The 27,942-nt window shown below is 37.7% G+C and overlaps 2 protein-coding genes across 8 annotated transcripts in view; one reads left to right on the forward strand and one right to left on the reverse strand.

Annotated features, from left to right (window-relative positions):
* The window catches only part of radil (Ras association and DIL domains), a 67,075-nt gene extending 56,525 nt beyond the window's left edge, over positions 1 to 10,550 (forward strand). For 3 of the 6 annotated variants that reach the window (XM_088612549.1, XM_088612550.1, XM_088612553.1), the window contains 6 exons: positions 1,761 to 1,911; positions 2,445 to 2,635; positions 3,973 to 4,369; positions 6,061 to 6,200; positions 9,262 to 9,401; positions 9,681 to 10,550. In XM_088612549.1, coding sequence (XP_088468675.1) covers positions 1,761 to 1,911; positions 2,445 to 2,635; positions 3,973 to 4,369; positions 6,061 to 6,200; positions 9,262 to 9,401; positions 9,681 to 9,780 — 1,119 coding nt within the window. In that variant the 3' untranslated portion in view covers positions 9,781 to 10,550. The remainder of the gene's footprint in view (positions 1 to 1,760; positions 1,912 to 2,444; positions 2,636 to 3,972; positions 4,370 to 6,060; positions 6,201 to 9,261; positions 9,402 to 9,680) is intronic. The other 3 variants (XM_088612552.1, XM_088612551.1, XM_088612554.1) reach the window with 3 other exon arrangements.
* A 131-nt stretch (positions 10,551 to 10,681) lies between these two features.
* On the reverse strand, positions 10,682 to 27,706 carry ap5z1 (adaptor related protein complex 5 subunit zeta 1). 2 transcript variants are annotated; one of them, XM_088612556.1, is made up of 18 exons: positions 27,326 to 27,706; positions 25,447 to 25,584; positions 23,920 to 24,103; positions 23,677 to 23,823; positions 23,141 to 23,251; positions 22,467 to 22,635; positions 21,984 to 22,025; positions 21,344 to 21,484; positions 21,090 to 21,127; positions 19,980 to 20,142; positions 19,150 to 19,328; positions 17,669 to 17,811; positions 16,321 to 16,470; positions 15,228 to 15,339; positions 14,243 to 14,340; positions 13,880 to 14,012; positions 13,133 to 13,347; positions 10,682 to 11,226 (listed from the first exon to the last, which is right to left on the reverse strand). In XM_088612556.1, exons 1-18 carry the CDS (start codon positions 27,364 to 27,366, stop codon positions 10,956 to 10,958), a joined length of 2,475 nt encoding a protein of 824 aa, XP_088468682.1. In that variant the 5' UTR covers positions 27,367 to 27,706; the 3' UTR covers positions 10,682 to 10,955. The 2 variants fall into 2 exon arrangements, with proteins under 2 accessions (XP_088468682.1, XP_088468683.1); XM_088612557.1 differs by lacking the exon at positions 21,984 to 22,025 and having other exon boundaries at positions 27,326 to 27,705.
* Between the last annotated feature and the right edge of the window lie 236 nt (positions 27,707 to 27,942).

Consider the following 27,942-nt stretch of genomic DNA (forward strand, 5'->3'; position numbering starts at 1 on the left):
ATCAGCTGCAGACATGACCCAGGCTCGAACCTGCAACACCTGGATCACAGGATGCTCAACCTGTGCACAGGCGAGCGCCTTTACCGCAGGGTTTATCCTTCGATAACCAGGCAGCTCTTTGTTTTATCCTGTTGAAGTGCACTAGGCAAAATATTTGTGAACAGTTTTAAAACCCAGCATTTAATTCTTTATTGATGGTCTCCATGAATGCCACACACATAATATCCACAGAATAAATAATTCAGCAAAGTGGCTAGGAAGTCCAAGTTCATCTTTAGTTTAGGTTCTGCCACTGCTAACTAGCTAATAAAATACTGTGAAAGCAAATCCAATCACGACCCTTATTAGTGAAATATATACTGCAGATCCTGTGAGCTGTAGACAAATGAACATTTTTAGTATTTTGTTATTATTATTATTTTTAATAGCTATCATTTTAAAATTGTTATATTTATAGGTTTATGCATTGTTCTTATAGATACATCATACTGCAGAAATAATGTGAGCTTTAGCGAACATTGTTCTTTTAATGTTTTCAACTTAACATGTTTATCACTTTAATTAAAAAATTTTATATAAATGCTAAATAGTTACCTCTTCCATCTTGAAAAAATATAAAAACCACAAAGTAATATCCTGTAGCACAACTGTTGAGAAAAAAACAGGATTTTTCTATGAACCGAGTTACAAATTACACACAGACATTGGCATAACAATTAAGGTTTATGCTTCAGCGGACAATAACTGGGTGTCATTTGGATATTAAATGGTTGCTTGGGTAATATTCCACATGACACTCTACAGTTTAGTTTTGTATATTAATACTAGATATAAATATCTGGTCTCAGGAAATCATCCCACTTCCCATTTAATAATCACTTTCTGCCTGACAGGCACATTAGGAAGGAAATAAAGTAATATTGTATAGTAGTATCACACATGTGTCCTTTGGTGTTGTTTTACATAATAAAGAATTGCTTAATACATTTGAATCAAAGCCTCCAATAAATTAAATTTTGTTTTTAGTTTAAACACTGGTTGTTTTTTTGTGATTATGAAAGCTTATTTCACCTCCTCACCTGATCTTAGCTTTTTATCAGTCCTGTATTGACTGCTTCATCCAATCTCTCATGGCCTACTTTCTGCACATACTGTAAGGATATGTGCTGCGTAAATATTATGTTAAGGGATAAATAGTATGTTTAACTTCTTTTGCATACCTTCATTATCTGTGGACAAAATCCATCAGATGGCAAAAGGAGTTTCTGTATAAAATGTTTTCAATAAGTATTTTTACAAATAGCAGCATTATGTTTTGTTATCAACAAATCTCAGCTGCTAACTAAGGCTGGTCCGGGTTAGTACAGGGATAGAAAACCTCCAAGGAAAACCCGGTTGTGGTTGGTGAATCAGCAGGTGACAGTCATCCATCTGGACCAGAATATCCTAAAAAAAAGATTCTCTAGGATGTTAACCTGGGAAATTGTGTCGTAAGAGCTGCTGTCTTGATGAGACATTAAACTGCAGTTCTGACTACTTGGTCACTGAAGGTACAATGCTGAGGAACTCTTAATATTAGTAGGAATTTCTATATAATGTTGTTAATTTCCTGCGATGTGGAAGTTTTCTTTATAAAACTTGCTTATAATAAATGATGTCCATATAAGTTTGTGTAAGGCTCAGTAAAACATAAAAATAAAGCTAAAAGCAGATAAATGAAAATGAGAGCTCAGAAGCAGGCTCTTTCCCGGTTTCAACAGATGAGCTGGAAGTCCTTTTGTGCTGAGTACCCTGCTCTCAAACCAGTGCAGCTACACCGCCTGCTGACGCAGTACCAGCTGGCCCCAGAGACCGGCCTCGTGCCCAGCTGGCAGCCCAGCCCAGAAGAGGAAGCTCAGATCTACAGGACAGGTAAAGGGCACCAGCAAGATTGCTTGGTGCTGGCGAATCCCCAGCTGCACAGCAGCTGTCCTGTACTGTGTTCTCTCCCTCCAGGGCTCTCTACTGAAGGTGCACTAAACGAAGTGTCAAACAGAAAGAAAAGAGGTGGAAAAACTGGAAACTTCACATGTGACGTTTCAGTCTATACAATGCTCATTTAGTTTGTTTTAAGTCTTCTAATAAATAAAAAAGAACAGATGTAAAGAGTGAATTGCAGTTTTAATTTTTAATATTGCTCTCATAAGCAATATTTGAACTAATGCATTTTGTATTTAAATCAGCCAAGACTGGTTATTATAACTGAAGTACACAATACTTTTTGTCTTCTAGATACAGACTTATGCTCTGTTTCATATGCCTTGGTTTTCCTTGTACAAAGACCGATTTGTCACATCCATATAACATATTCATACAGGATTACTTCTTCCATTACTTCAGGGGAAAAAGAATGAACTAAGAGATTTGCTGTTCACAAATTACCATTTTCATTTGCTGCTTTTCAGTGGGCCTTTTAGAGAGTTTTGAAAACCATCCTCCCATTGTGCTGCCCAGCAGTGGCTTTAAAGTGGACCTGGAGTGCGATGCAGTGGACAACAACATCTACAGGCAGCTTCTCTATGTGCGCCACTTCCTGTGGGGCTTGAGAACCAAGTCCCCCTCCACAAATGGCAGCTCAGATTCACAGGAAATTCAGGTGACATCAGCCTTCATTCTCCTACTGTTTGCATTTTGGATTGTTTACCTGTAAAATTAAGGATAACTATAGGATAGTTATTTTAAAAAGGACTATAGTACATTTACCTCAATCTGAGAGAGTATCAGTGATGTACAGATGCAGCCTTTCAAAACAAGCGGGGTATGCTGCAGTATAACACGGTGGGCGTGTCGCAGTACACCGCATCATACCGTATGCAAATTAGATTATGTTAATAGTATCTGGAATCACCTTGTAAAACCGCCAGGTGGAGCTAATAAAGGTTAACCTCTCCTGAACAGCATTTGAGCTGTCATCAGAAAACGTCGGTAAGAATTTATTTGATTTTGTTATGTACAGTATTTTGTTCATATGATTGTCACTCTATCCTGCATTATCAGACTTACTGTATGGATTCCAGGATTCCTACAGTTGCATATTTATTTTCTTTGCCATATAACTTTAACTCAAGGAAATCTAAGCAGAAATTGAGCATCTTACTCATAAACACTGAAATAAAACAAGGGATAGAACAGACAATAATGTTAACTTCCTTAATTAAATTCCCCTTCTTAAAAAACATTTTTTGGCTGAAATCGTTTTGAGTTCCCCCATTGCCTCCCAGTCTGTTTGGGAACTCTAAATCACTTAACCACAGCTCATCTGCTGTAATCCAGGCCATGTGCTGGAAGCAGATGTAGAGGTTTAGCAGTAGTTATAATCCCACAGATAAAAGGAACCCTTAGCTCACAGCTACAGCACATTGGTAGACATGAAAATCATTCCTAATCTTATTAAGAGTTTAAGATGTCTAATGAAGCAATATGCCTTCTGGGATTATGATAGGTTTACATGTGCTTTTTATTTTCTAAGTGTTTTATCTAGGGACTTTACATTAAAAGTATATATGTCATTTACATATTTTTTGCTTACCCATAGTGGATACAGTAAATAATATTTATTCCACTATTGTTTTTAATTTCCCCTGAAGGGCTTTATTGACCTTTTGTGTTCAGGAAGGTACAGCAAGCAAATAACCAACATACAAAATGGCCATGCTGTCATTTTTGCACAGCCAAAGTTTCCTCACTGTACTTATTTTTCTAAGATTAATTTTTATGAGTGCAATCTATGGCTATCTCAGTCTCTAGAATCCTTTCTTGCACCTTGATATGCTTTGTTCAGTTCATTTGAAACACATACATTTAACTTGTCACTACTGTTGAACACAGACCTGTTAAAGCTTCTCCTTATTCTGTGGTCTGACACCAGACTTGCTCTCATAATGGATTACTGGTGCTTTGTTACAGCGTGTGTTCTGGTCTTTCTGCTTCCAGAGAGAGCTGCCACTTTCTCACAGCAGCCCAAGGCAAATATCCCCTGGGGGACAAATCTCGTCTACTGAGCCCCACAGGCCTGGTACTCACATGGATCCAGAAGTGGATGGGAGAGTTTCGGTGGTGTCCAACCTGAGCAGCAGCTCCAGGGAAGCCCACTGTCAAGAGAAACTGAAAGAGAAACTTCATCAGGTGCAGTTGCAGTCCAGTCTGAGGAGAAACGGCTCATTCCGGGAGAGCATGCAGCCCCTCGACCCTTCCTGCCTGCTAACCCCTCCCAACACTCCTCTGTACCCTGACCTCGGCGAGCCTGACAAACCACAGACCAAAGGCTGCAGTAGGACCCCCCTTGACCTAAAAAAAGGAGTCAATGGCTTCATTGCCAGTGGAATGGAAGGTGAGTTCACAGGGATGTGCGGATGTAACCTTTCAACCTTCATGTTGAAATTAATTAAATCGACAGACCATGGAAAATATCATTAGTACCAGTCTGTGGAATATTTCAGATTTATCAACTTTTCTCTTACATAAGAAAGATTGTTTTGTTCTACTACTATGGAAACATGAGGTTTGTTGTTCAAACTACAGAGATGTTAAGATGCTGCAAAGTATTCCATATACTTGTTAGTGTAACTCATTTAACAACATAAGTTCATCTTCCCATTTAAAGTATTTTAATTTTTTTCCATCAAATTTTATTCATAGAGTGATGTGATGTGAAGAATGACTCTTCTATATACTTTGATTATATTCTCTTCTGGTTCTGCACTCCTGGAAGAAAATAAGATTTCAAAATATAAATCATTCAGTTTACATCGTGGAAGCCTGAAATCAAATATTCAGTTGCATTTGACCAAATCCCCTCCTCTTTGATGATCAACTGTGTCCTATTTGTCAAATTATATCTTCAGCCCCAAGTGCATATACTGTAGCTGCTTCCTCTGTGCCAAACATGAACCCAATGCCCCCTTCTCCAGCCATTAGGACTCTCAGCCACCTACCTTTTCTTAGATTTAAAACTCATATTTGAAGGGTCAACCTACATGTTCATGTTACAATAGATATTTACAGCAAAGGAACAAGTAATAGGTTTATTCTGTGCTGAAAAAAAGAAGAAAGAAAACACAAAGTTTGGCCGTGGGTCTTTCTTCAGGTGTGAAGATGGCTCCATGGCCGAAACGGTTTGTTTTCTTTCTTCTTTTTTTCAGCATGGAATAAACCTATTACTTAATAATAATTATAATAATTGCTTACACTTATATAGCGCTTTTCTGGACACTCCACTCAAAGCGCTTTACAGGTAATGGGGTCTCCCCTCCACCACCACCAATACTTGTTCCTTTGCAGCCTACGCATGCTGATGCAGCTACCCATCTGAACTACTATAGATATTTACAGGTCAGTTATAATTGTTATCAGTAACAGAATGTATTTCTAACATAAACAACAAAAACTTGAAGGAGTGCATTTAAGGTTGCCTGCTTGCCCCAGATTGGCTGGACACTAAAAAAAATTGCATGGGATTTTCAACATGGACTTAAACAGAGACAAATTAACAATAATTGATTGCTACTTTTTGCTTTTAAATGTTCTCTGATCTTCGTTGGGTAGAATTGCAATACAATAATGGTAACAATAAACTTTATTTTGTATAGCACCTTTATTATTTTAGAGAAAAATGTCTTGACTATTTTGTATTTGTACTATTTGTTTTGTTTCTTTATTATTGTAAAGTAACCTACATTAGGAATGTGCTTTTGGCCTGTTTATTATTACATTGTCCTACCTCTCACAGATTCTACAAGATATTAATAACTCTCTACAGCCCTTCAGACAATCTGATCATCTGAATCTGAATTTCTTTTACTTTGGAGAATGGACTTTAGTGCAAGCACATGAAGGCTCAAAGTATCTGGTTAGGGACAGTTGGCAACTAAAGCTTGGCACACATACAGAAGCAGTACTTTTTACTTCTTTAAAAGACTACTCAGCTAACTTTACTTCACTGCTGAAGCTCTGCATTAAAGTATGGGTAACTGTGGCAGTAGGAGGCAAGCACAGTCTACTGTGTGTTTGTATCTCATGCAGGCAACATGAGTGGGGTCTTTGACTTCCCGACCCCAGTCTCCTCCAGTCACAGCTCAGCTGCTGACGATTTCTGTTACGTGTTTATAGTGGAACTGGACAAAGGACCCTTTGGACTGGGCATGGGACTGATTGATGGGCTGGTAAGTTCACAGTCAACTTTTGTTTAAATCATGACAGACTGTTATGGCTAGGCTGCATTCCATGATTTCCAAGTAGAGTGCCTTGCAAACGTATTCAGATCCATCCCATGGTGTCCCATTTTGTGACATTGCAACTTATGTTAAGTATGCTCATATTTTTACAAACTTAATAAAACTTATTTAACAAATTTGGCATTAGGTCAAATTCTAATTTCACATTTATGCTCTCCTACATATAAATACCTGGCTATCCACAATTCTGCACGCATCTTTTCTATCATTCTGCAATTCAGTCTCAGTGGAGACAGTTGTCTCTAACACTCTGCATTGCTCTCATGTCAACCAGGGATGGAGTTACTCACTCACATCTTCTCAAACAGCAGCTCTTCAACATCACATTTCCCTTTGGAAAACAACTGTCTCTGAACCTGCCAAGCTGTCTGCTCTTTTATTTCATTTCTCCTCATTTCATCAACCCTTCCTGGATCTGCAATTAATGTGGTCACTTTGTTTCCTTTTCCCTCTGTCTCTTTTCTCCCAATTCCACTTATACCATTCTCTCCATCCCCCCTTCTTTCTATTTCTGGTTAAGCGTCCAACCCAATGTATGTATGGCACTAGGCTATTTTTGTTTTGTCTCCCTTTTCTCCAGTGCCTATTTTCTGGTCATTGCCCTGGCTGGTATGGTGATGGGTTCTATTCCCTTTATCACCCCTTTTATTCCCCCCTTTGCTCCTTTCTCCATTGGTGTCCATCTGGTGCGGTGTCAGCCATCTTTCCTCTGAAAACTCTTCTACCTGCGAATGTAGCTGATAGATCCTCTTCTTTTTGGAGTTCTGCTTGGTATCCATTCTCACCCATTCAGTTCTAGAAAACTTCAGCTAACAGTACTTCTCTACCTTTTCCTTCCTGCTTCTTTGTCAGTATAGTTCAAGTTACTTCAGTTCATGGTCTGTCTAGGATTTGGTGGCTGTACTGCCACCTGTTTCTTGACTTGCATTCCATCACCTGTATCATATATGCTTTTTATGCACTTCATTTTCCACTAGTATTCTTCTGAAAAATTCCATAGCCAAATATTTTTTATGTAACAAAGCTTAAACCCTTCATTATAAATGCTATCATTTTCTCAGGCAGATGATCAAATGCTGATGTATTGTGCTTCCCTTTTATTTGTGGTGGCTCGATTCTTCATTGCTAGAATTGTACCAACCTACTGAGACATTTTAATCAATATTTAAATGCTCAGACTGAATACTGCTAATGGTAAGATTGATCTTACATTAAATGTACAGACTTAACAGTATCAGAAAAAATAAATAAGGACAAAAATTAACTATGTTGACTGCATTAGTATTCAGATCTGTGAACTGATTATTTGGTGGAAGCCCCTTTGCCAATATTACAGTCACCAGTGTTTTTGGTTTCACAACAGCATGGAGCAATTATTTGCCATTTATCTTGGTGGATTTGCTCAGTAGAAGGCAGGACTTTAGGCCACTCAAGAAGATTCACTTTCTTATTCTTAAGCAACTACAGTGGAAAAGAAAAGCTTTGGAATTGTGCTTTTAACCATTGTCTTGCAGATAAATAATTTTTTATCCCAGTTCTAGGACTGAAGCATGTTTTCACTTAAGAATTGCCAGTATTTTGCTCTATCTATGCTACAATCAGTCTTGACAAGATTCCCAGTCCTTTCTGATGAGAAGCAGAACTAAAATATAATGCTGCCACCAACATGCATGAGAGCAGGGGCAGTGACTGTGTTGGGTTTTCTTCAGATGTAAGATGTTTAGAAAAAAAAACTCAAATTTTGTCTTCGATGACGAATAAACTTTCACTTAGGTGCTTTGGGGTTTTCAGGAAATTGCTGATCAACTATTGGATTGGCTATTGGATTTCATAAAGGTTTATTTACTCTAAAATAATTTAAACCACTATTAACTGTGCAGAGGCCACTAATTGTGTGGCTCATTACAGTAATTCTTTAACTGAAAGTTTAGGTTTAGCACAGCAAGGGGTTTGAATACTTACAGTATGCAATCATGATCTTTCCATTTTTCTCTCAATTTATTTTTTGTTATGAGGATGTGGAATGGATTATGTATAGTATATAACAAATAGTACTTCAAGGTATAACTGCAAACTGTAAAGCAACTAAATATGATTTAGCCTAAAGATTCTGAATACTTTTGGAAGGCACTGTATAGGCACTAATTAATATGACTAATCTTAATGTTTATGATTCTGTTAAACTAATATAAAGTTTTTCTGTTGCTCATATTTACGAACCAGCATTTTAGACCAGCTATCTTGTATAGCAATAATAAGAGCATGTTGGGAAGTACCTTGTAATGTCTAGAGGGACTTCTTATTAAATATACCCTAAGATCAGTTGTCATTCTGGAGAAAAAGCCCAGTACTGTGTTTTGTCCTGTAGGGTTTGTGATGACTGGCAAATTATTTAAACCACCATTATAGCTCAACAATTTTACTTGGAACAAAGAAGATGGAGCACGTCCAGTTTCAAAAGATGCAAAGCCATCAAATCCTATAAAGACTTAAATATGTAAATGAAAGAGCAGTGAAGGCTTGAGGGCCTTTGGTTTATAAAGGAATATCAGTATTATAATATTGATTCTTAGGGCCTTGGAGGCATTTCTTCTCTATTCTAATGCTAACCTACAAACAGCAAGATTCAGTCAAGCAAAATAACTTTGGACACCAGAAGAGCAGCAAAGAACCTCAATTTAAGATCAGTTTAATAAATGAAACCATAATCGGTTCTTGGGCTATAAAACAAAAGATAACATTGAAGCCACATGCCCTTCTGCATTGAATTATCTTTTTTTAATAGGATAAACTGAGCACTGTAACCACATGACTCCTTAAGAATTACAATGCCCAACTAGGAATAAGTGGCTCGCTTCTGACACGGATACATACTGTGATGTATTCTACTAGATGCGTAAATTCTTTTATTTTGTGGTTTTTATAAAAAAAACAATTACACAAAAATGAGCAGAGACTTCTGTATGGATATTTTCTTCCCATTATTTAGCATACTCCACTCAATTCCCCTGGAATCTACATCAGAACCCTGATTCCTGATGGACCGGCCGCAGCTGATGGACGACTTAGTATCGGGGACAGAATCCTGGCTGTGAACGGAACTAGCCTCATTGGAGCAGATTATCAGAGGTCACTTATTTCTTAATCTGAAGACATGGTGCTTAAGAACTCATCTGTTAGGGGTTCAGTCTAAGAATTTGTATCCTCCAGATAGCTGTTTCTTTTAATTCAAATTTATTGTGATGCTACCACTGCTCCTTACTTTCAGACTGACACAGAGCACCTTTATATGAAATGTAAAATTAAAAAAGAATACCTGTATTGCACGCTTCTGTCCAGATTCTTGTTTGTTCGGTATCAAAGCCAAGGAAATAGATTGATCTGACACATGCTTTCATTTCTTCACAGTGCGGTAGACCTCATCAGACTAGGAGGCGGCAGACTGCGTTTTCTTGTTGCGAAGTCAGATCTGGACATCTCTCAGAAAATCAGTGCTTCATCATGTTGAAAACCAGTGACACGCTCCGTATCTCCTCTCCTCACCTCACACCAGAGAACAGTTAAAAAGGTACCAAGGTGCCCTGGCAAAGTGCTGCTCCCAAACACAATAAGGCAATACTTTATTTTTACAGAATCACAGAAGTCTACTAAAAACCTATATAATGTAATGCAGGACTGTGCTGTACACATTTGGAAACTGTAATGTGAATTTGGTGCTGATTATTTGATGCTGGAGTATTATATCACAAAAAAAAGTGATGTGTAAAAAGTTGTGTTGTAAAGCCATCAGTGCAAGAACATCTACTGTCTTCCAGGCTCACAACCTAAACTGCATCACAGACCAGGGCTGGAGTTCAAAAGTCATGATTGTAAACACTGAAATACATTTGCAAGATATAAATATATATTCACAAAATAAATCTGAATTTAGAATTGTGGCAAGAAGAGCTGTTTAATATCTGCACAGGCGACTTCATTTGCAAGCAGCACATTTTATAACATACAATATCATTCAAGGACACTTAAACAATGTACTGTACACACAAATGTTGGCACAATAAATGCAAGAATAAACATAAACGTTATCAAAATAGTAAATATTTACTACTTCTGTTAGTGATGGATATGTATTTCACAATCAATAAACATATGGAATTAATGCAACTCCATGTGGATCCCTGATGAAATGTAATTTGTTTTATTGACATCACTTTTACAAATAACTCATGGCTTGGTAGTAAATGTGTATAGGAAAATAAAGTAATTCCTTCAAAATAATCTTTTTTTGTCTAGCATTCATTTTGACAACTTTATGTATTAAACATTTATGGCTGTAGCCAATGGGAAAGAAACAGAGAAATGAACAAATTATATGGACCTGTTTTACACCAATAAGACCACAGAGCACATTTTAAAGAGAAAATGTTTATTCTAGTTTCTCTTTATAGCAATAATTCCACAATACTTCATCCAGCTCATTTAACTATATCCACTTCACCACAATGTCATTACCTTTCTGTTTACAGACCTGTTTCAAAACTTAATGTCTGTTTGATTTACTGCAATCGGAAGTAAAAATCCTACTGGCTAATGATTTCTGGTTCTTGGGATCCTCGATACTTATGTTACAAACCATATCCTTCAGCCTTAATGAGGTGTGTGCGGTCAGACGAGGCAGTCTTGTTATGCAGGAAGGAGGTCATTGCCCTTCTGCAGCACCTCACTCAGGGCTCGCATGGCAAGGGGCAGGCAAGTGTTGGTGTCCCTGTGCCACCGAGGGCTGGTCCCCTGTGGCGACGGTGCCAGGACAAACTGGGCCACACTGGGCAGCTTGAGCAGGTTGATCAGTTCATTGGCCCTTGTGAGGATTTCCTCAATATCCTCCTCACTGTAGCAGGAGGTGACTGGAGCACTGCATGCAAAGGATCGCATCTTGGAAAGGAACAAGGACACCCTAGTGGGAAAAAAGAAAAAAAACTCAGGTATGTGACAGCCGCCACATATTTTTCAGACAACTATTACTAATTCGCAGATATTATTCAAAGGCTATACACAAGTTAAAAACGTCTTTGGATGCAATCACTTATCTTTGTCTTACAAAATGGGAATCTGGGTTCTAATTACTATACTAGGAACTCCCATTCTTTGACAGTAAAGTCACTGTATATTACTTAAGTGAAAATGTTATATTTAAAGAAACGCATATAATTACATATAATTTATGTCAGTTTCGTGCATGCTTATTCAACAGGTAGTTTTTAATTTTAGAAAGCTATTAACATTTCATCAATCGTTAATGACTACACAGCTCGTAATATAAGAAAAAGTGTGGCACTCATTAGGCATAAAACACAGCTTAACTACTTTCCATTTTAAGTAAAGAACCACTGTGAAGAAAGAATCGTACAGTCCTGAATGGTACAAAATTACTATATATAAAATGGCAGGTTTTCATTAAATCATCAGTTACACTAGCTTTTTTCAGACAAATATTTGTATGCAATTCCTGGCATTATCAGATGAAGTAAAACACTGGTCCACCATAGTTTTTTTGATGAATAACTACAAATGTTCATACACCTTATTATTATAATCACTTTAGTCACATTACTACAGGAAAAAAACTGTAACAATAATAAACAAGAATATACACTACAAACAAGCTTTATGACTCACAATTATTTTGCTGCACAGTAATTAAACAACTGTGCTCAATTCATCACAGGTGTAATACTTTAAAAGTTAAAGTAGTATAAAAATAAATCATTAAGTTGTAGAATTCACAGTGGAACCTGGTTAGGCATGCCACTGTGAAGGAAATGGCAACTTTGAACCTGTTAAAGAGCTCAGTGAGAAAATGTCAACAATATCCCATTCACTTCACAAAAGGGGCTTGTATGAAACCAAAAAACATCTCAGATCTGGCTTGGGGTTGGAAAACAAAGAACCTAACTGATAATACAAGCAGGTGTCAAAATGTTTTGCAGTCAGAAGAGAAAACTAAGGATTTTTAGTCTAAATGCAAAGAGTTACATCTGACACAACCCCAAAACAGTGCATCACTCAGTCAAAACCATCCCTACCGTCAATAATGGTAGTGGCAGCATTATGATATAGATAATTCTCATTGTTGTGGCCATTCTTAGAACAAATCCTGCTTCAGATATAAAACTCGAACACAACTTGGAATAGCTTAAGAATAAGGAAGTGAATGTGCTTGAGTCACTCAAAGTTCTGTCCAAAGTTGAGCCCTATTGAGAATGTAGAAAAACTGGAAAACTGCTGTCTATGATTGATCCACTAGCATCTTGAGAGAGTGGTAATAAGTATGTATTAAGTGTCTATTTATTTATGTTTTTTTTTTGTAGAAATGGAAATAAAAATACAACTCTCCCAAAATCAGTGTGCAAATGTTGCACTAAGCCAGTATAGAAATTGGTACAGATAATCCTAAAAACAATGGCTGCAATTTCTACAAAAATATTATATAATATTGAGTTCAGGGCTGAGAATACTTAACATACTCAACATACTTATATTTTTCTCTAGGTTTAGATGGCATTTACTTTACCTTATCTTACTCTTAGACATCTTTGGTTTGAGTAATTGGATTTTGAATAAAACATACAAAATGTGTGCACAACATGGTGTAATTTCACAATTACCATAGGAAAGGTCTGAGTCCTGTTGCAAAACACTAAAGATTTCTATATACCAAGATTTTACGAATACATTAAAATAAATTAAATCTCATCTCAATCAACATGGATTTTAGACTAGGTTTTTTTAAGCACTCAACTGGAGGCCTATAAAACTCCTCACCTAAGAGTTCTTGCCATAACTACATCCTTTTAGTTTACCTGGGAATGAGGTCTTGGCTTCGTGATGCCAGCTTGGCCAAGGTGGACATCAGCATGGTGATGACTTTTGGGGAGAACCTAGGGGGACTGGCAGACTGGCGCACCTGTGTGATCTCAAACAGCACAGCCTCCAGGGTCTCGAAGAACAGGGTTATCCGCTCCACAGTGCACCGCTTGTCATAAGAGACGGAAAGATACTCACCAATGGCCCAGACCTACAGAAAACAAGGACAAAAAAAATGAAATGCCTGCTGCTTACTCGGCACAAATTCAGTGACATAAGCATCATCCAGTCCCAGGTGGGTGTTTTGCTTCATTATTTATCTCTTGGTCTATCTGCCCTCACAGCTGAAATCACAGATGTATGACAAATGTTTTCCAAGTTCAGCAGTTTCTTTCAAGATTTTGTCTACACTATATATGTAACCTGAGGCCGCCAAAGAACGCGGTGGCTCGACGCCATCAAAACAGACACTGGCTTAGGTATAACAGCTGAAAGGGAAAGTCCAAGACCGGAAAGTGTGGCGAGAGATGGCCTATACAATCGTCGAGAGTCGGATCCGACTGACCGGATAACATCATCATATATGTAACCAGAAGAATCATCTTAGATTCAAAAGACCATTTTAAAAGTGTCCATGTTGGTTAGTTTACTAATTAACTTGGATTTTAATAACTGACACTTCACCTGACACTTCTTCCTAGAGTAACAGTGTCTTTTTCACTTTAGTGCAATTTGTTTCTTACCACATGGGTGTAGAGGTTTTCCTTGCTGTATATATTCCCTGTGGTACCTGTGAAGTCCAGTAGCTCCTTAGACCACTCCACAATAAGAGACGGTTGCAGTTTACACAGCACTAAGAAGTGGGAGCTAAACACCCTAAAAGAGGGAAAAGAGAAAGAGTGACAACAGATCACAAGAATTTGACTAAAAATAACAAATGCAACCAAATACTTTTATAGACTTCTTCTATACTTCTACACTGCATATCAGGTATCTCATTTGAGAATATTAGAAATAAAATGACTCAATAAACTTTTTCTAGTCATCATCATCAAAACATCCATCAAATACCACTGTACTTTCTTTTATTAAATCCCACTCCTCACCTCTGTACTTCAGTCTTGTAGTTTTTTATGTTGAACAACAGCCCGCTTCTCTCCAGTAAGACTAGGACAAGTTGGTTGATTAACTTTTTGTTGCCAAACTGAATAGGAAGTAAAATGAGGCCAATTAGCATATATGTGATGTCAACAATGTTGAACAAGGAAGTCTCTCAACCAGTTAACACAAAGCATCATTCAAGTAAACTTGAAAATAGTCATGTTCTGGTGAAATGTAAAAATAATGTCCTTAGGCAGACTTTGTAACTTGCAAGTGCACAGTGTTAATTCGACTGAAAGAACTTGGGTTGATGAGTGTATAAGAATCCATCTACACTGACATGCCTGGCATCTCAACATAGCTCAGAACAAGCTTTATCAGATAAACTCTGGCCCATTAGTTGTAACAACACTGCCGTCTGCCAGCTAGTGCTTCTGGAAAACACGTTAGGATGTTATTTGTTACCAATACAACACAAAGCAGAAAGGAACTTTTACATGCTGTATTTCTTTCTAAATGAGACATCAGCTTTGACAAGAGCAATATACCCATTTCAAAGTCTTCACCAATCATATACCCGTTTCACAGTTTTCAGCAAAACTGTCAGGTATTAGTAAAACAAATATACCCTGTAAACTTAAATGATGAGGGAGGTACTTAAAAGAATGGCCCATCGGCCTAAGCAGCTCTTGAATCCAGCAGTTAGTTTAATTACATGAAAACAAACATTCAAGAAAGAGCACACAGTAAAAAATATCACTTTGTTTTTTAAATATTTTATGTTTTTAGCAGAATCCCTAAATTTATTTGAAATTTCTAAAAAAATAACTTTATATGTGTAGTACATATCATTTCTAGAATGTGCATCTCCCTTTTTTCATAAAGTATAAGAAGGCCATGTGCTTTATACATCACAACACATGAAAGACATTAAACTTTAAAGCCAAGTGCCTCATTGAATGCTTAATACATATATGTGGAATGTGTTACCTGAGCAACAATGTTGAAGAAGATGTTCAATAGCACAGGAACTGTTTGAGCACACTGCACAACGCGTGGGCAGTCAGCCACATCGGACAGTATCTCATGAAGCCCATTTAATCTCCGAATAAAAAAACAATTGATTAATAAGTCTAATAAAAAAATTAAACTCATATAAAATTGTTCAGCTTTGTGCCTTTGAAAGGTAGTATACATCACCCTATAAATGTCTTGTCCACCTAACAGTGGTACTTCCTCTTTCAAGCTTCACTTTACATGTCAAGTTGCCTAAGCAGAAATCACTGCCTCGGCCTTTAACAAACATGAAAATTTACATTAACAGAGACACATGAGCTGACACTTTGCTATAGTTCAGATAAGGGCAGGCCCTTTACAGCTGACAGATGCTACCACAACAATATAATACAAAGCCTAATGTTCCAGCCAAGATCTGACTCCACTGATTTATGAAGCGATAGGGGTCAGTGAGCTTCCCTATAATTTTGTACAAATGCAGAGCAACAGTTTAACAATACAGTTCACCTAATAATGAAAATGATATTTTAAACAGAGATCACAGCCAAATTGCATAGGAACAGTTTAATTGATAATACAGAATTTATTTCTCATGTGATATGGGGCGGAGCGGTGGCTCTGTGGCTAAGGATCTGCGCCTGTGGCTGGAAGGTTGCCGTTTCAAATCCGCAGCCGGCAGAGGAATCCTACTCCGTTTGGCTCCTGAGCAAGGCCCTTAACCCCAACTGCTCCAGAGGCGCTGTACAATGGCAGACCCTGCGCTCTGACCCCAGGCTCTCTCCCTATCTGTGTGTCTGTGTGTCTCATGGAGAGCAAGCTGGGGTATGTGAAAAGATAATTCCTAATGCAAGAAATTGTAAAGGGTTAATAAAGTAATGTTATATATATATAGGCAACCAAGCCATAATAAGTGATTCTGTTTTGCTGGTCAGGAGTACAAATGCAAGAACTGAATTGTACCCTAAGATTTTCCAATACTCACAACATGGTTAGTTCAATATTACTACAACTATTACTGTTGCAGAGTTCAAGTCAGCCTTTACTGAGATCGGTCTTGATGGAGTACCTGTCAATGGTATCTCCAGTCCCAGCCTCTGTCCTCAGGATGTACAGAAACATGCCCCTGTAGCTGGGGTGTCGGAATGCCTCCATTGAACTAGATACCTTCACACTCTGATCCAGAAAGAACTTGTCTGACCTTGGAGACAATGGTGACCTGTGAATCACACAGAATATTACCTACTAGCAAACGCAGAATACAACTCTTGTTTTTATTAAATAAGGAGCTGTTCTATCCACCTCTGAGTAGATTACCTTATTTAAAAAAATGTACTAAGGATCAGAGCATTTGATATGTGTAACCAACTATAACAAAAATTTAAACAACAGCTTTAAAAGCACTGCATAACTCTTGACTGTGTATTTCAGTTGTTTCTGGCTTTAAATCAGCAGAACAGATGCCCCCTAGTGGCCAGCCTGCCATGACTGCAAACCATCTGTACATTTCCAACTAAACTAAACGGTCAATACAAATTGGGAGATAACTTTCAGAGCCACTGCAATGAGTTGTCACTGTTGGGACTGCTGGGTCCTTCGGATACATGATTTATCAGCAGCACGTCAACATGGCAGCTGCTGCAGCTGACAGATATCTGAAATGCTTCAGACACAGAGCTGGAATAATTCAAAACCACCTTCTGCAGCCCACCTCAGTCTTTAATGAATGTGCTGGCTTCACCTTCACACTGCTTGCAATAAAAAAGAAAAATAAACACACCCCCTGGAGACAGGGTGAGCCGACGGGAATGTGACTGCAGCAATTATTTACAGGTAAAGTGCAAAGTGTCTGCACCAAACATCAATAGTTTTCATTGCTTTCATGGGTTTTTTTTGCCTTTGTTTTGAAATTCAATTATTTTTTTCCTCTCCAGAGGACAGACTGTATTGGCATGGCAGGGTCTTCATCATTCTTTTCAGTCCAAGTCAATCAATACTGAAGATTCACTATGGGTGTACACTGAGGGCAAAAATCTACTTTTGGCACTATGCTTGAATTTTCAACCAATGCTTAAACTTGAAACAAAAAATGAAGGAACATGCTAAGAGTAGCTGATCCTTCCAGAGAAGCAATGTAGTTCTCATCATAATTCCAAGTGTTCAAAGTTCAAATTACCGATTATATTTGATCAAATCAAAACTGATCATGGTGGCGTCACTAAAGAAGAAGGTACATACCAAACAGTCCAATGGTCTGTCATTTTGTTACCATGCTCTGTTCTTTGTCATTGACAATAGGTCTCTTATAAGTGTATAAATACATACACACCAAGTAGATCACTGCAAATTATTTTATGACTTGTAAATGATATGTACTGCTGTAAAGTGCACCCATGACAGAGTAAGAACTGCAGCACCTGAGCTGTATATCAATCGCTGCAGTCAGGCAGGGCAGGTCCAGCAGAGAATGGAGAATCTCAATGGCATTCTCAGGAACAAGCAGGGAAGGAAGCAGCTCAACATATTCTGAGATGAGAGCAGGGCTGTTCCAGGCAAGAAACTAGTTAAAGAAAAGCAGAAAAATGTTAATTTACAAAGTTGCATCTTTACTAAGCATGCATTTTGTACTAATTATTTATATGCTATGTTTGTATTTAAAATCTGATGTGATTCTAGGATAATAGTTTAATGATAATTTTATCATTTATGTTATACAACATTTATCCTATCAGATGGTAGATAATAATAATTAAAAATTAAATTATTCATAAGATGAAATACCTGATTTCTACAATTTAGTATTTCTAGGTGACAAAACTGTAAATTTAGTCAGCAACTATACATTTAATTGTGATTTTCTGCAGCATATACTAAGCTGTACATATACTGTATAAAGAATACTGCTAGATGCAATTCATAAAGAATTGCACAGACCATTCCCAGACTTTTGGACCTGTCCATTGATTGGTCTGTTGTACACAAAAGTAACATATTGTTCTGCATGTTTGCACCACAGTTTCTGATGTCCACCATGATGGTCCACCAATTCAAAAATGTGTCATGGCTAAAATACTTGACTCCACTGTTGGTGACTCCACTCCAAGTGAGGTGATCTTCTCCAAGCTGTACCACACTAATGGCACAGAAGTGTTATTCTGTTGGCATACTGGCCCCCTCTTCTAGATTTTAATTAGGCTTGACAATTAACAGATTCAATCAACTCATCGCCTCTGCCCAATCAATCAAACTTCCCAGTAATAAGGGTATTTAGGGCTTAGGTAACAATTAAAGTCACTTGAATGTTTCATGATCAGTCGTCATAATTTACCAGAAAATGTATTCAATATAGAAATCCCCTATACTTACATTTTCCTAAAACATACATGCATAAATAGAGCGAACATTTTATGTATATGAAGTATATATATATATGAGTATATAATAACTGGTTGAAAGTATAGGGAAGATAGATTCTACATTTAACCACTGCTTCTGCCATTCTGGGGAACTGGAGAGAGGAGAAAAAAAGGACATTTTTGTGCATTGGAAAGCTACAATGGGTGTAATACTAGATTTAACTTCATGTAGCTCAGTTTTTTTGCCTCCCTACATAGTGCTATAATGCCAAGGCAATTCCAAGTATATACTATGTCAATCATTAACTGTAAGGCTATCACTACGTGAGAAATCAAAAATTGATGTAACGGAATTGTATATTTTTATTCATAATGTAAAGCATGCTTGGGTTTGGAAAGGAGTTTTATAAATAAAAATATTATTTATAATAATAATAAGTCAGTTTTTCAAACATCTCCACTGAAGTTCAAAGGTGTCTATGATTAAACATGTGAAGCACAAGCAGAAGCCCTAATAATTATACAGGTGCCAGAGAGCTCACCTTAAAGAGGTTTGGGAAGCTCTGCCTGTACAGGGCCACACTCTCGCTGAGTACAGTTACATTGGCTCTGCAGAACTGAGTGAATTCAAAAGCCAGCATGGGCTCCTGGAACTGCTCACTGGGGACAATGGAGAAGAGCTCCCGGAATACAGCCTCAGAGTCCACTGCTGCCGTCTCACCTGACAACACATCATTCATTACCATAGAGCACAGAATTTCACTCTCTCATAGGCAAAAGGCAGTTTTTCTTAACTCAACTAACCTGAACAAATTGAGCACACAATTTCAACAGTATTCTATTACTTGTAATACAGATATCCACAACTTATGTTACTTACAGGACACTAGCAATCTGATTCTTTAGCAATGAAAAGAGGGAAAAAGTATTTTTTGTCATTGGTTATTTATGGTTTACCTTCTTTTAAAGCTATAAAATTTACTTTCATTAAACCATGTACACTGCCTGTATAATACACTGATGTATATTATTAAGGAAAAGAGCTGAGATATTTTGCCTAAGTAACACAGAGATCTTTTTCTTCACTTCAAACTGTGGTTTTTGTGTTAAAATGATCAAGTGCATAATAAATGAAGGGTCCGGTAAAACACCAGCTGCTGAAGCAAGATTATTTAGCTTGCCAACACCAGAATCTGATGCCTTTTTATGTTCCTGTGCACTTCCAGCAATAAAACAGTTCCTTCAAACAACAAAGCAACAACATTCAACTTACAGCATAATTAACAGATTTAGCATCTAACAATCCTTAAAAAAGAAAACGTAAGGGTTTCAGGAGCACGAAATCTCTGTTGCTGATTTATAGAGGACTTACTGTGGTTGAGATAGAACTGTGCAATTGGCAGCAGAACTCGAGAATAAGCCAGGTCTCTTCTAACCCTGCCATAGAGAGCTTTGACATAAGGAAAGGCCCGGTACACGAACGAGGGGTCCTCTCTGCAGATGATATCCATCACTGTCACTGCTTCGATCATGCACTGCATGCAAAGGAGAAACACCACACCTGCTCAACCCAGTGAAACATTCACACAGATCACTCATTGCTGACCGTGGGGCAGTTATTTCAGCACCTTAAAAACAGCATGGGCTAACAGATTAAATTATGCACTGTTTTGAGAATTCTTTTACTTTTTAAGTTGAATTCTTTTGCAATACAATTACAATTGTTTCTATGTAAATAATTAATACTGCATAAGTCAGTTTAGAAGAAAGTGCCTGTCAAACACATTAATTATTATTATTAGTAGTAGTATTAATAATAATTGATTTAATCTTAGTATGCGCTGAAATAAAGTAACTGCTGGCTACGAGTCTAAAACTAATCAACAGCACAACAGCGTTGCCCTTATCTTAGGGTAGTGAAAGTCATTAACAACCAAATCAATCTAAGATAAGTCTGGTTCTTGTAATTCAATTAAATGTGCATCAAGAGAGATTTTTTTTTCTGTAGTTTTCCCTTGTATGAAGGTGTTTGGTTTATATTAGTTTACATTTTATTTGATTTCAGCCTCCCGAATTCTAGCTTCTGAGAAGGAAGCAGTCTGACTTGTTTTTAAGACGCTGTTCTGACAAACTGCAGTCACAAAGGATAGGAATGCCAAAGTTTTAAGACCAATATACGCATCTGTCATTCTGATAAAATGCTAAGCAGAGAAGGCATGGACAATTGTTTACCTCACAATATAATCCTCTGAAGTATGACAGAATACATTTTAACAATTAAGGATGGCATTAAAACATTATTACCATCACTTACATGAGGAATGTTTATTCATTTTTAATTTAACTGAATGCAAAATAAAATGGCTGTTTTGTAAGAAACCAGATTTAAGACCTCAAGCAACACTGCACAGCCAGTTTGGACCCTGAGATTCATATCCCCAAAGAAGTATGGAAATGATGTATTTCATGCTTGTGTACGTACAGCTTTTTGCAGCTCTGTATCGGACTTCTTCAGGGCCTCTGAGAAAAAGAAGCAAATGCATTAAAACTGAAAGCCAAAAATATTCCCAAAGTGAGCCGCAGCAATAAGTACCTAATAGGAATATTCAATGGTAAACAATTTTAATTATCATCTACTAAGTATATTATTATCATACTACTATAGTATATTAAGACTATAGACCGGCACGTTAAAAGGCAAACTCAAAGATATGTGTAAATGTCATCAGCACTCACTCCTGTCGCTCTGTTCGATGAGCCGGTGGCAGTACTCGAAGGCTTTCTCTCTCAGTCTTTCTTTAGGAAGAAGCAGGCGGCTGGCAGTAGAGCTAGTGGAGATTATGGACACGACAGAGCCATCCACTTCAGACCGGTCATCTGCATCACATGCAACAAGACACAGTGTTACCTATGGCACTTCTAACCACGCAAGTCAAAGTGTACAACATGTAGCATAGAAAACGCAGAAAGCATTTTCAAGATCTTTCCAATGAGGGAGCAGTCAATTTCAAAATTGATCAAGTGTCCTAACTGTTGCAACTTACATGTGTGTGCACAAGGATAGGTCATATATGGAAAAATAGTTCCAAGTTCAATTTAGCAAGTGCATAGAGAAACACTAGGGAAAAAAATCATCTTTTTATAATTAATGTTGCATGTAAATAACTGTGCCATTGGGCAGGCAAGCATTTTTTTAACACTTGATTCAAACATTGAAAATGTAATCAACCTTTAGCACAATATGCAAATATGTTCAAATGTCAATATCAGGGGCAGCACATGCAAAATAGAAGAACAGGAAAAAGATTTGGAATTAATGTGAAGCACAACATAAATCTTGCTTCAAAATGTTTGTCTAAACTTTACACACACTTACCGTGATGTACTGATTCTGAGAACAACACTTTCTTATGCTGTGCTGTTAAAAACGAAATTTCATTTCATTAGCACAAACCTCCACTTCTTTCTGTTCAAACTCACATATGAGTGTGCAGTCTACAGATGAAAAAAAGGCATTGTTTCTGTCGTAACTTAGTCTTGATATATAAATTATTACCAAGAACATACTGAATGTTGACAACCCTAGGTGAAAGTACAGAATCTGACATTAGTACATAACACAAACACCATGATTCAGGGTTGCACAACCCCCTTTTAACCAGACTTCTCAATCTATTTCTGTCAATTCACAAATTTCATCATATTTCACCAAGATCTCTCTTTCTGCAAAGAGTTCGGGGTGGGGGTTCAGAGATTAGATTGAGATTAGAAGTAAAATATAAAACATGGTATTGTATTTTCCATGCCAGTGCACTCAGAATGTAGTTCTAAGCAGGTCTTTTTGATTTCTATACACTACCTGCATCTGCATTTCCACTCCCATCACTGTTGTAGCACAGTAGCCACTTCCTTATCATAGAGAAGGCATACATGCTCATCCATTGGTCCTCTGTGTAGGTCTGACCCACACACAGTACAGTAAAGAAGTCTGCTGCTACTTCGCCATCCACCTCTGTGACTGGAGCAGGCTGGCTCAAGAGACACAGACAAAGGGTTACCTCCTGCAGTACAACAGTCTTGTGTTCTAATGTCTTTTGTGTGTGCTGTCTAAATATCAACCCAAAGTAAATGATAATTTATATGGTATTATAAAACTGACTTATCCCATCAACTAGCTTGATTAATATATACATTTGTAGACCATTTCAGAGATTCAATTATAATTCGCTTCTGTAAGTATACTGTATATATATTTTAGACAGCATTTAGTCCTATGAGAACACAAATCTCACGACTCTCTATTGTGAATCATATTTTTAACAAATATAAAAATAAATTCAAATATTACATTTTTTAGATTTTATTATTAACATTAAGTCATAGAAATATTCTGCCTTGCCTCCCACTAACCATAATCCTAACCCTCTACAAAAAAACTTAGCTAAAAACCTTCCCTCATGCAGATAATTCATACTACTGTAGGTTCAATGGAGCAGCAGACATCTGGCACTGGAAGCAAGGGTCTTACTCTACCTGTCGGTTTCTCGGGCCAGTAAAGAAACCTCCGGAATACAAGAACGCCCCTTGCGGAATGTTGGTATACCACAGCCAGTCTACAAGCTTCTTGCTGACCAGGTTGATATGCTCTGCATTCACAACATTACAATCAGTGTCTCAAAAACCATAGATGTATGGCACTCTATACACATATTGAACAACTAAAATGTAAACTCAGAGCTTTGCACAGATTGGAATGGAATACAGAACGATTAAACATAGAGGGATTCCCTGTATTACAAGGCTAAGGCAGTGTTTTTTGTAAATCCAGTATTCTAAACATAAGCGGGGATCTTTCTTGAAACTGTCACAAAATGCATTACATGCTGATTTATGGCAATTAAAATCATTATTACGTATTCTAAAAAACACATATCTGAAAAGTAAAGGAGAGCAATCTCATTTCTGGTTTCTTGCCTTTTACAATACCATACAACCTGACAGTATTCCTAACAGTTTTTCTAAATCTCTGTGTTAATAAATAAGAAATCACAAAAGAAAGAGTAATGCACACCTTCTGTCAAGATCTCGGGTAAAAGGCTCATGGCTTTTGAGAGGATGGGAAGCAGATGGCGTGAAACCTGACCTTCAGGCTGTCGTGGCTCTAGACACCTCAGAAGGCGGTGTAATAAAGTACACACCTCTTCCTTTTTCCTAGCCTGTTGGTGAAAGACAAATTAAATTTGTCCTTTTAATCACATGATATCAAACAACACTAAGTAATCAAGATTATCTGACAGCCTGTCTAAACTTACCTGTGTCAGTGTCACTGTGGCTACGTAGCTGACTGTCCTTCCATCTTGAAAGTCCACAGAGAGACCTTCCACATCAAAGGGCAGACTCTCTCTAAGAATTGCAGAGGACAGGGCCTGGAGCTGCTCTGAGGTGCTTGGAGAGCACAGCAGTGACTGTAGTTTCTCAAGAACATCCTGAGGGAGACTACATTCATAAAGACAAAAAAACAACTACTGAAACTGAAGGGTTTTCTTTCTAAGTAACACTTGATGTACCAGTTCACACCATTGCTTCCTTGCAGTGCTGGGGCCCTGGGTTCAATTCTAGACCTGGGGTGCTATCTGTGTGGTGACTGTATGTTCTTCCCATGTTCTCATGGGTTTCTTCCAGGTGCTCCAGTTTCCTTCCACAGTCCAGAAAGAATGGCGGTAGATTAACTGGCTTCTGGAAATATTGGCCCTAAGTGAGAGTGTGTGCATGTCTGTGTTTGTGTCTTCCTGCAATGGACTGGCATCCTGTCCAGGGGGGCACCATGCCTTGCACCCATTTTGCTTGCCAGGATAGGCACCCGCTCCCCAACAACCCTGTGTTGGAATAAGCGGCTGTAAAATGCATGGATATTGTATGGAGAAAATGTATTGAAGGAAATTATTAAATCATGCCAGCAGCTATATCATACTGCAACACACAACTGGCAACCCACTGAAGGTAAGCAGGTGTGAGCCTGGTCAGTACCTGAAAGGGAGACCTCCTGGGAAGAACTAGGGTTGCTGCTGAAAGAGGTGTTAGTGGGGTCTCTAGGGGGCGCTCAAGTCACAGTCTGTGTGGGTTCTCTTGCCCCAATGCAGACACTATACTGTAAAAAGGACTGTCCTTTGGATGAGACGTAAACCTGAGGTCCCAACTTTCTCCCAGAAAACTCACATGGCGTTTCTCGAAAAGAGTAGGGGTGTTAACCCGGCGTCCTGGCCAAATTTCCCATTGGCCTTTATTGATCATGGCCTCATAATAATCCCCATTTATAAATTGGCTTCATCACCCTGTTCTCCTCCCCACTTATAGCTGATGTGTTGTGAGTGTACTGGCGCACTATGGCTGCCGTCGCATCATCCAGGTAGGGCTGCACATTGCTGGTGGTGGAGGGGAGTCCCTATTACATGTAAAGCGCTTTGCGTGGACTGTCCAGAAAACCACTGTATAAGAGTAAGAACAGACACATGTCCAACACAGGCCACTTGGACACAAACAAGTACACATGGACAATTCACATCAATACAAAACAACCCAGACTACATTACATAGTCAGCACTCCCTGGGACAGTGGAAAAACATCATTGTACCTGGAGACCATAAGGAGACCGTAGATTTGAACCCAGGACCTAAGAACTTTAAAGCAAAAGAACTAAATCCAACACCATCATGATGCTCAACATTCATGCGGGGATTTTTTCACAAACTACTTAAAATAAATACTATAAAATGACAATTCTGTCTCTTTTGGAACAAATTAATGAAAAAACGTATTTAAATGTGTGGTTTATACTTACGTCCTGCCATATTTTGTTGAAGAGACAATAAGGTAGAGTCTCTGCAGAGAATCAATGGTTTCAAGTCCATAGTCTTTGTTATGAAGGAGTCTGGAGATACGGAAGTAGAATTTCTGCAGTTCTTCCTCCCGGATATCTCTGTACAAAAAAACTGTAAGAACTGACTGAGATATTCAAACATTACTGATATATCTATTTATACACTAAAGACATTTCAATGGACAATATATAATTTTAACAAGTACTGTAACACTATTCAACTCAAAAGGGAAAGCAGTTGGACATTGCTCTGCTTCTAGAAGCCATTACCTTTCACATTAACCAGACTCTAATAAAAAAATAAATAAACCAACAACTTAGTATTCACCTTCATCACATTGTTACACACTTTTTTAAATTATGGGAATGGGATCAAAACTACAGTGAAATGGCAGAGGACAGAATGATATTTTAACAAAGAAAATTGTCTTTTAAAAAGTACCAGTCAGCTCCAAAAATGCGCACATTATCCAACATTTTGCTAACTCAGAGCAAAATAAGGTCAAGCAATTTGAAAATATTACACAACTATCTTCAAGGGTTCCGAAACTGAAGAAAAAAACTGTCCAGCTGATGTCAGCATAATGCTAGTTTACATGATCTCGTACATGTTACAATAATATTCCTTTTGGTTTTAACATTTACATTACATTTTACTTTTAACTAGTAACTAAGCAACCAGTTCCGAGATACAGTTGACTTTTTAAGGTCTATGTCTGAATTTGAACAAACTATCATTCCAAATGCAACTGTCAATTGTGAACTGTCAAGGAACTGCTTAAAACAAGGTTTTCAAAATCACAATAATCCAACCTCCGAAGTCGAATCGTAGGCTGGATTATTCAAATACTGCTGTTCTAGAATCAGATACAACGAAGAGAAACCAGATATACTGAGAGTAAAGAATGTTTTAAACCTACACTGACAGGTTAAAACTGTTTTTAGAACTACTGTAAAACCATAGATGACAGTACTGCCCAAAATAATTTATATAGTTTCGATATATTTATCACTATATAATCCATAATTCATCTGAACATAATTAGGGTAATTATAGTATATTTTACCGTTGCTATTATTTTCCAATAATGTTTTTTCAAGCCTGGACAATAAAGAAAATAATAGACTGAACGTCAAATTAATAGCCTACCAATGCTCAAAACGCCAGTATTTACTACAGAAAAATTAGATATTTCACAACATCCCAAAATATATAGTTGCAATTTGGGTTATGTTCTAAATTAAAACACGTTAATGTAAATTTGGACTATTAAACCACCAAAAAGTGCTCAAAACTGGATATACAGTAGAGCCATAAAAACATTATTTACTGTATTATAAATGTATGCGCCTAAAAAAGAGACGCCAACAACGTTTTAAATTTCACAAATTAACAAGAGTAGAAAATGCAAAACCAAAACGGTGAACACAATTACATCAAAGAAATTAGTATTTCCTCTTTTCTGAATTAACAGGAAAATATGTTTATTTAATTGATTTTATTGAAAGGCCACTTTAATCGTCGTTGTGTTTATGCTGTAATTCTGAATCACGTAATTTAATCTGGTGTTTCTTTAAACCAATCTTTCCGGATTATTGTGTTGTAAAAATGCTTCTCTATCGCGGAACGGGTTAATTAAAATTCCTTCGTAATTATCAGAACCGAAGGATTCCCCTCAACAGTCTTTAACATTCCCAGGTGTTTTAAGAAAAAAAACATTAAATACACCACCAGTCTTTTCTGGTTTTACCCATTTCCCAAATTAAAGTAGCTAAATTACTAAATTTTCTAACTTTTTGGGTGCATTACAGAACAATTTAGAAAGTCTTTGACGTTTACCTCGCCTGCTTGATCAAACTCTCAGTTCCAGACGCGTACATAGTTGAAAATGTGCTCTTTGTTCATCAGACTATGTTTTACAATCATCAAAACAAATTGAGCTTCTTCATTTCTTCTTCCCTGTAATGTTTTTACTAAATGAAAACTAGTCCGTCGCTTACAATTGTCCTCATGGAAAATACAATTGAAAATTGTAGTTCCGCGCTGTGCTTCATTCTGTTCATTTCCGCCTTCATGTACTTTACAGAACTTTATGGGTTAAGATTTCGTTATAAATTTAAAATTTCGGTGTACTTAGTGTACCCCTGCTCTTTTCGAGAAACACCCTGGGACTACAAAGAGTCGGGACCTCAGTTTTAGGTCTCATCCTAAGGACGACGACTTATCACAGCAGTGTCCCCGTTACTATACTGGGTCATTAGGACCCACACAGACCGCAGGGTGAGCGTCCCCTACTGGCCCCACTAACACCTCTTCCTGCAGCAACCTTAGTTTTTCCCAGTAGGTCTCCCATCCAGGTACTGGCTAGGCTCACACCTGCTGAGCTGTAGTGGGTCATTAAAAATCCCAGGGTGTTTCTCGAAAAGAGTAGGGGTGTATCATGGCCTCATAGATTA

The sequence above is a fragment of the Lepisosteus platostomus genome, chromosome 19 (assembly GCF_059453375.1).
Source record: "Lepisosteus platostomus isolate fLepPlt1 chromosome 19, fLepPlt1.hap1, whole genome shotgun sequence".
Lineage (NCBI taxonomy): Eukaryota > Metazoa > Chordata > Actinopteri > Semionotiformes > Lepisosteidae > Lepisosteus > Lepisosteus platostomus.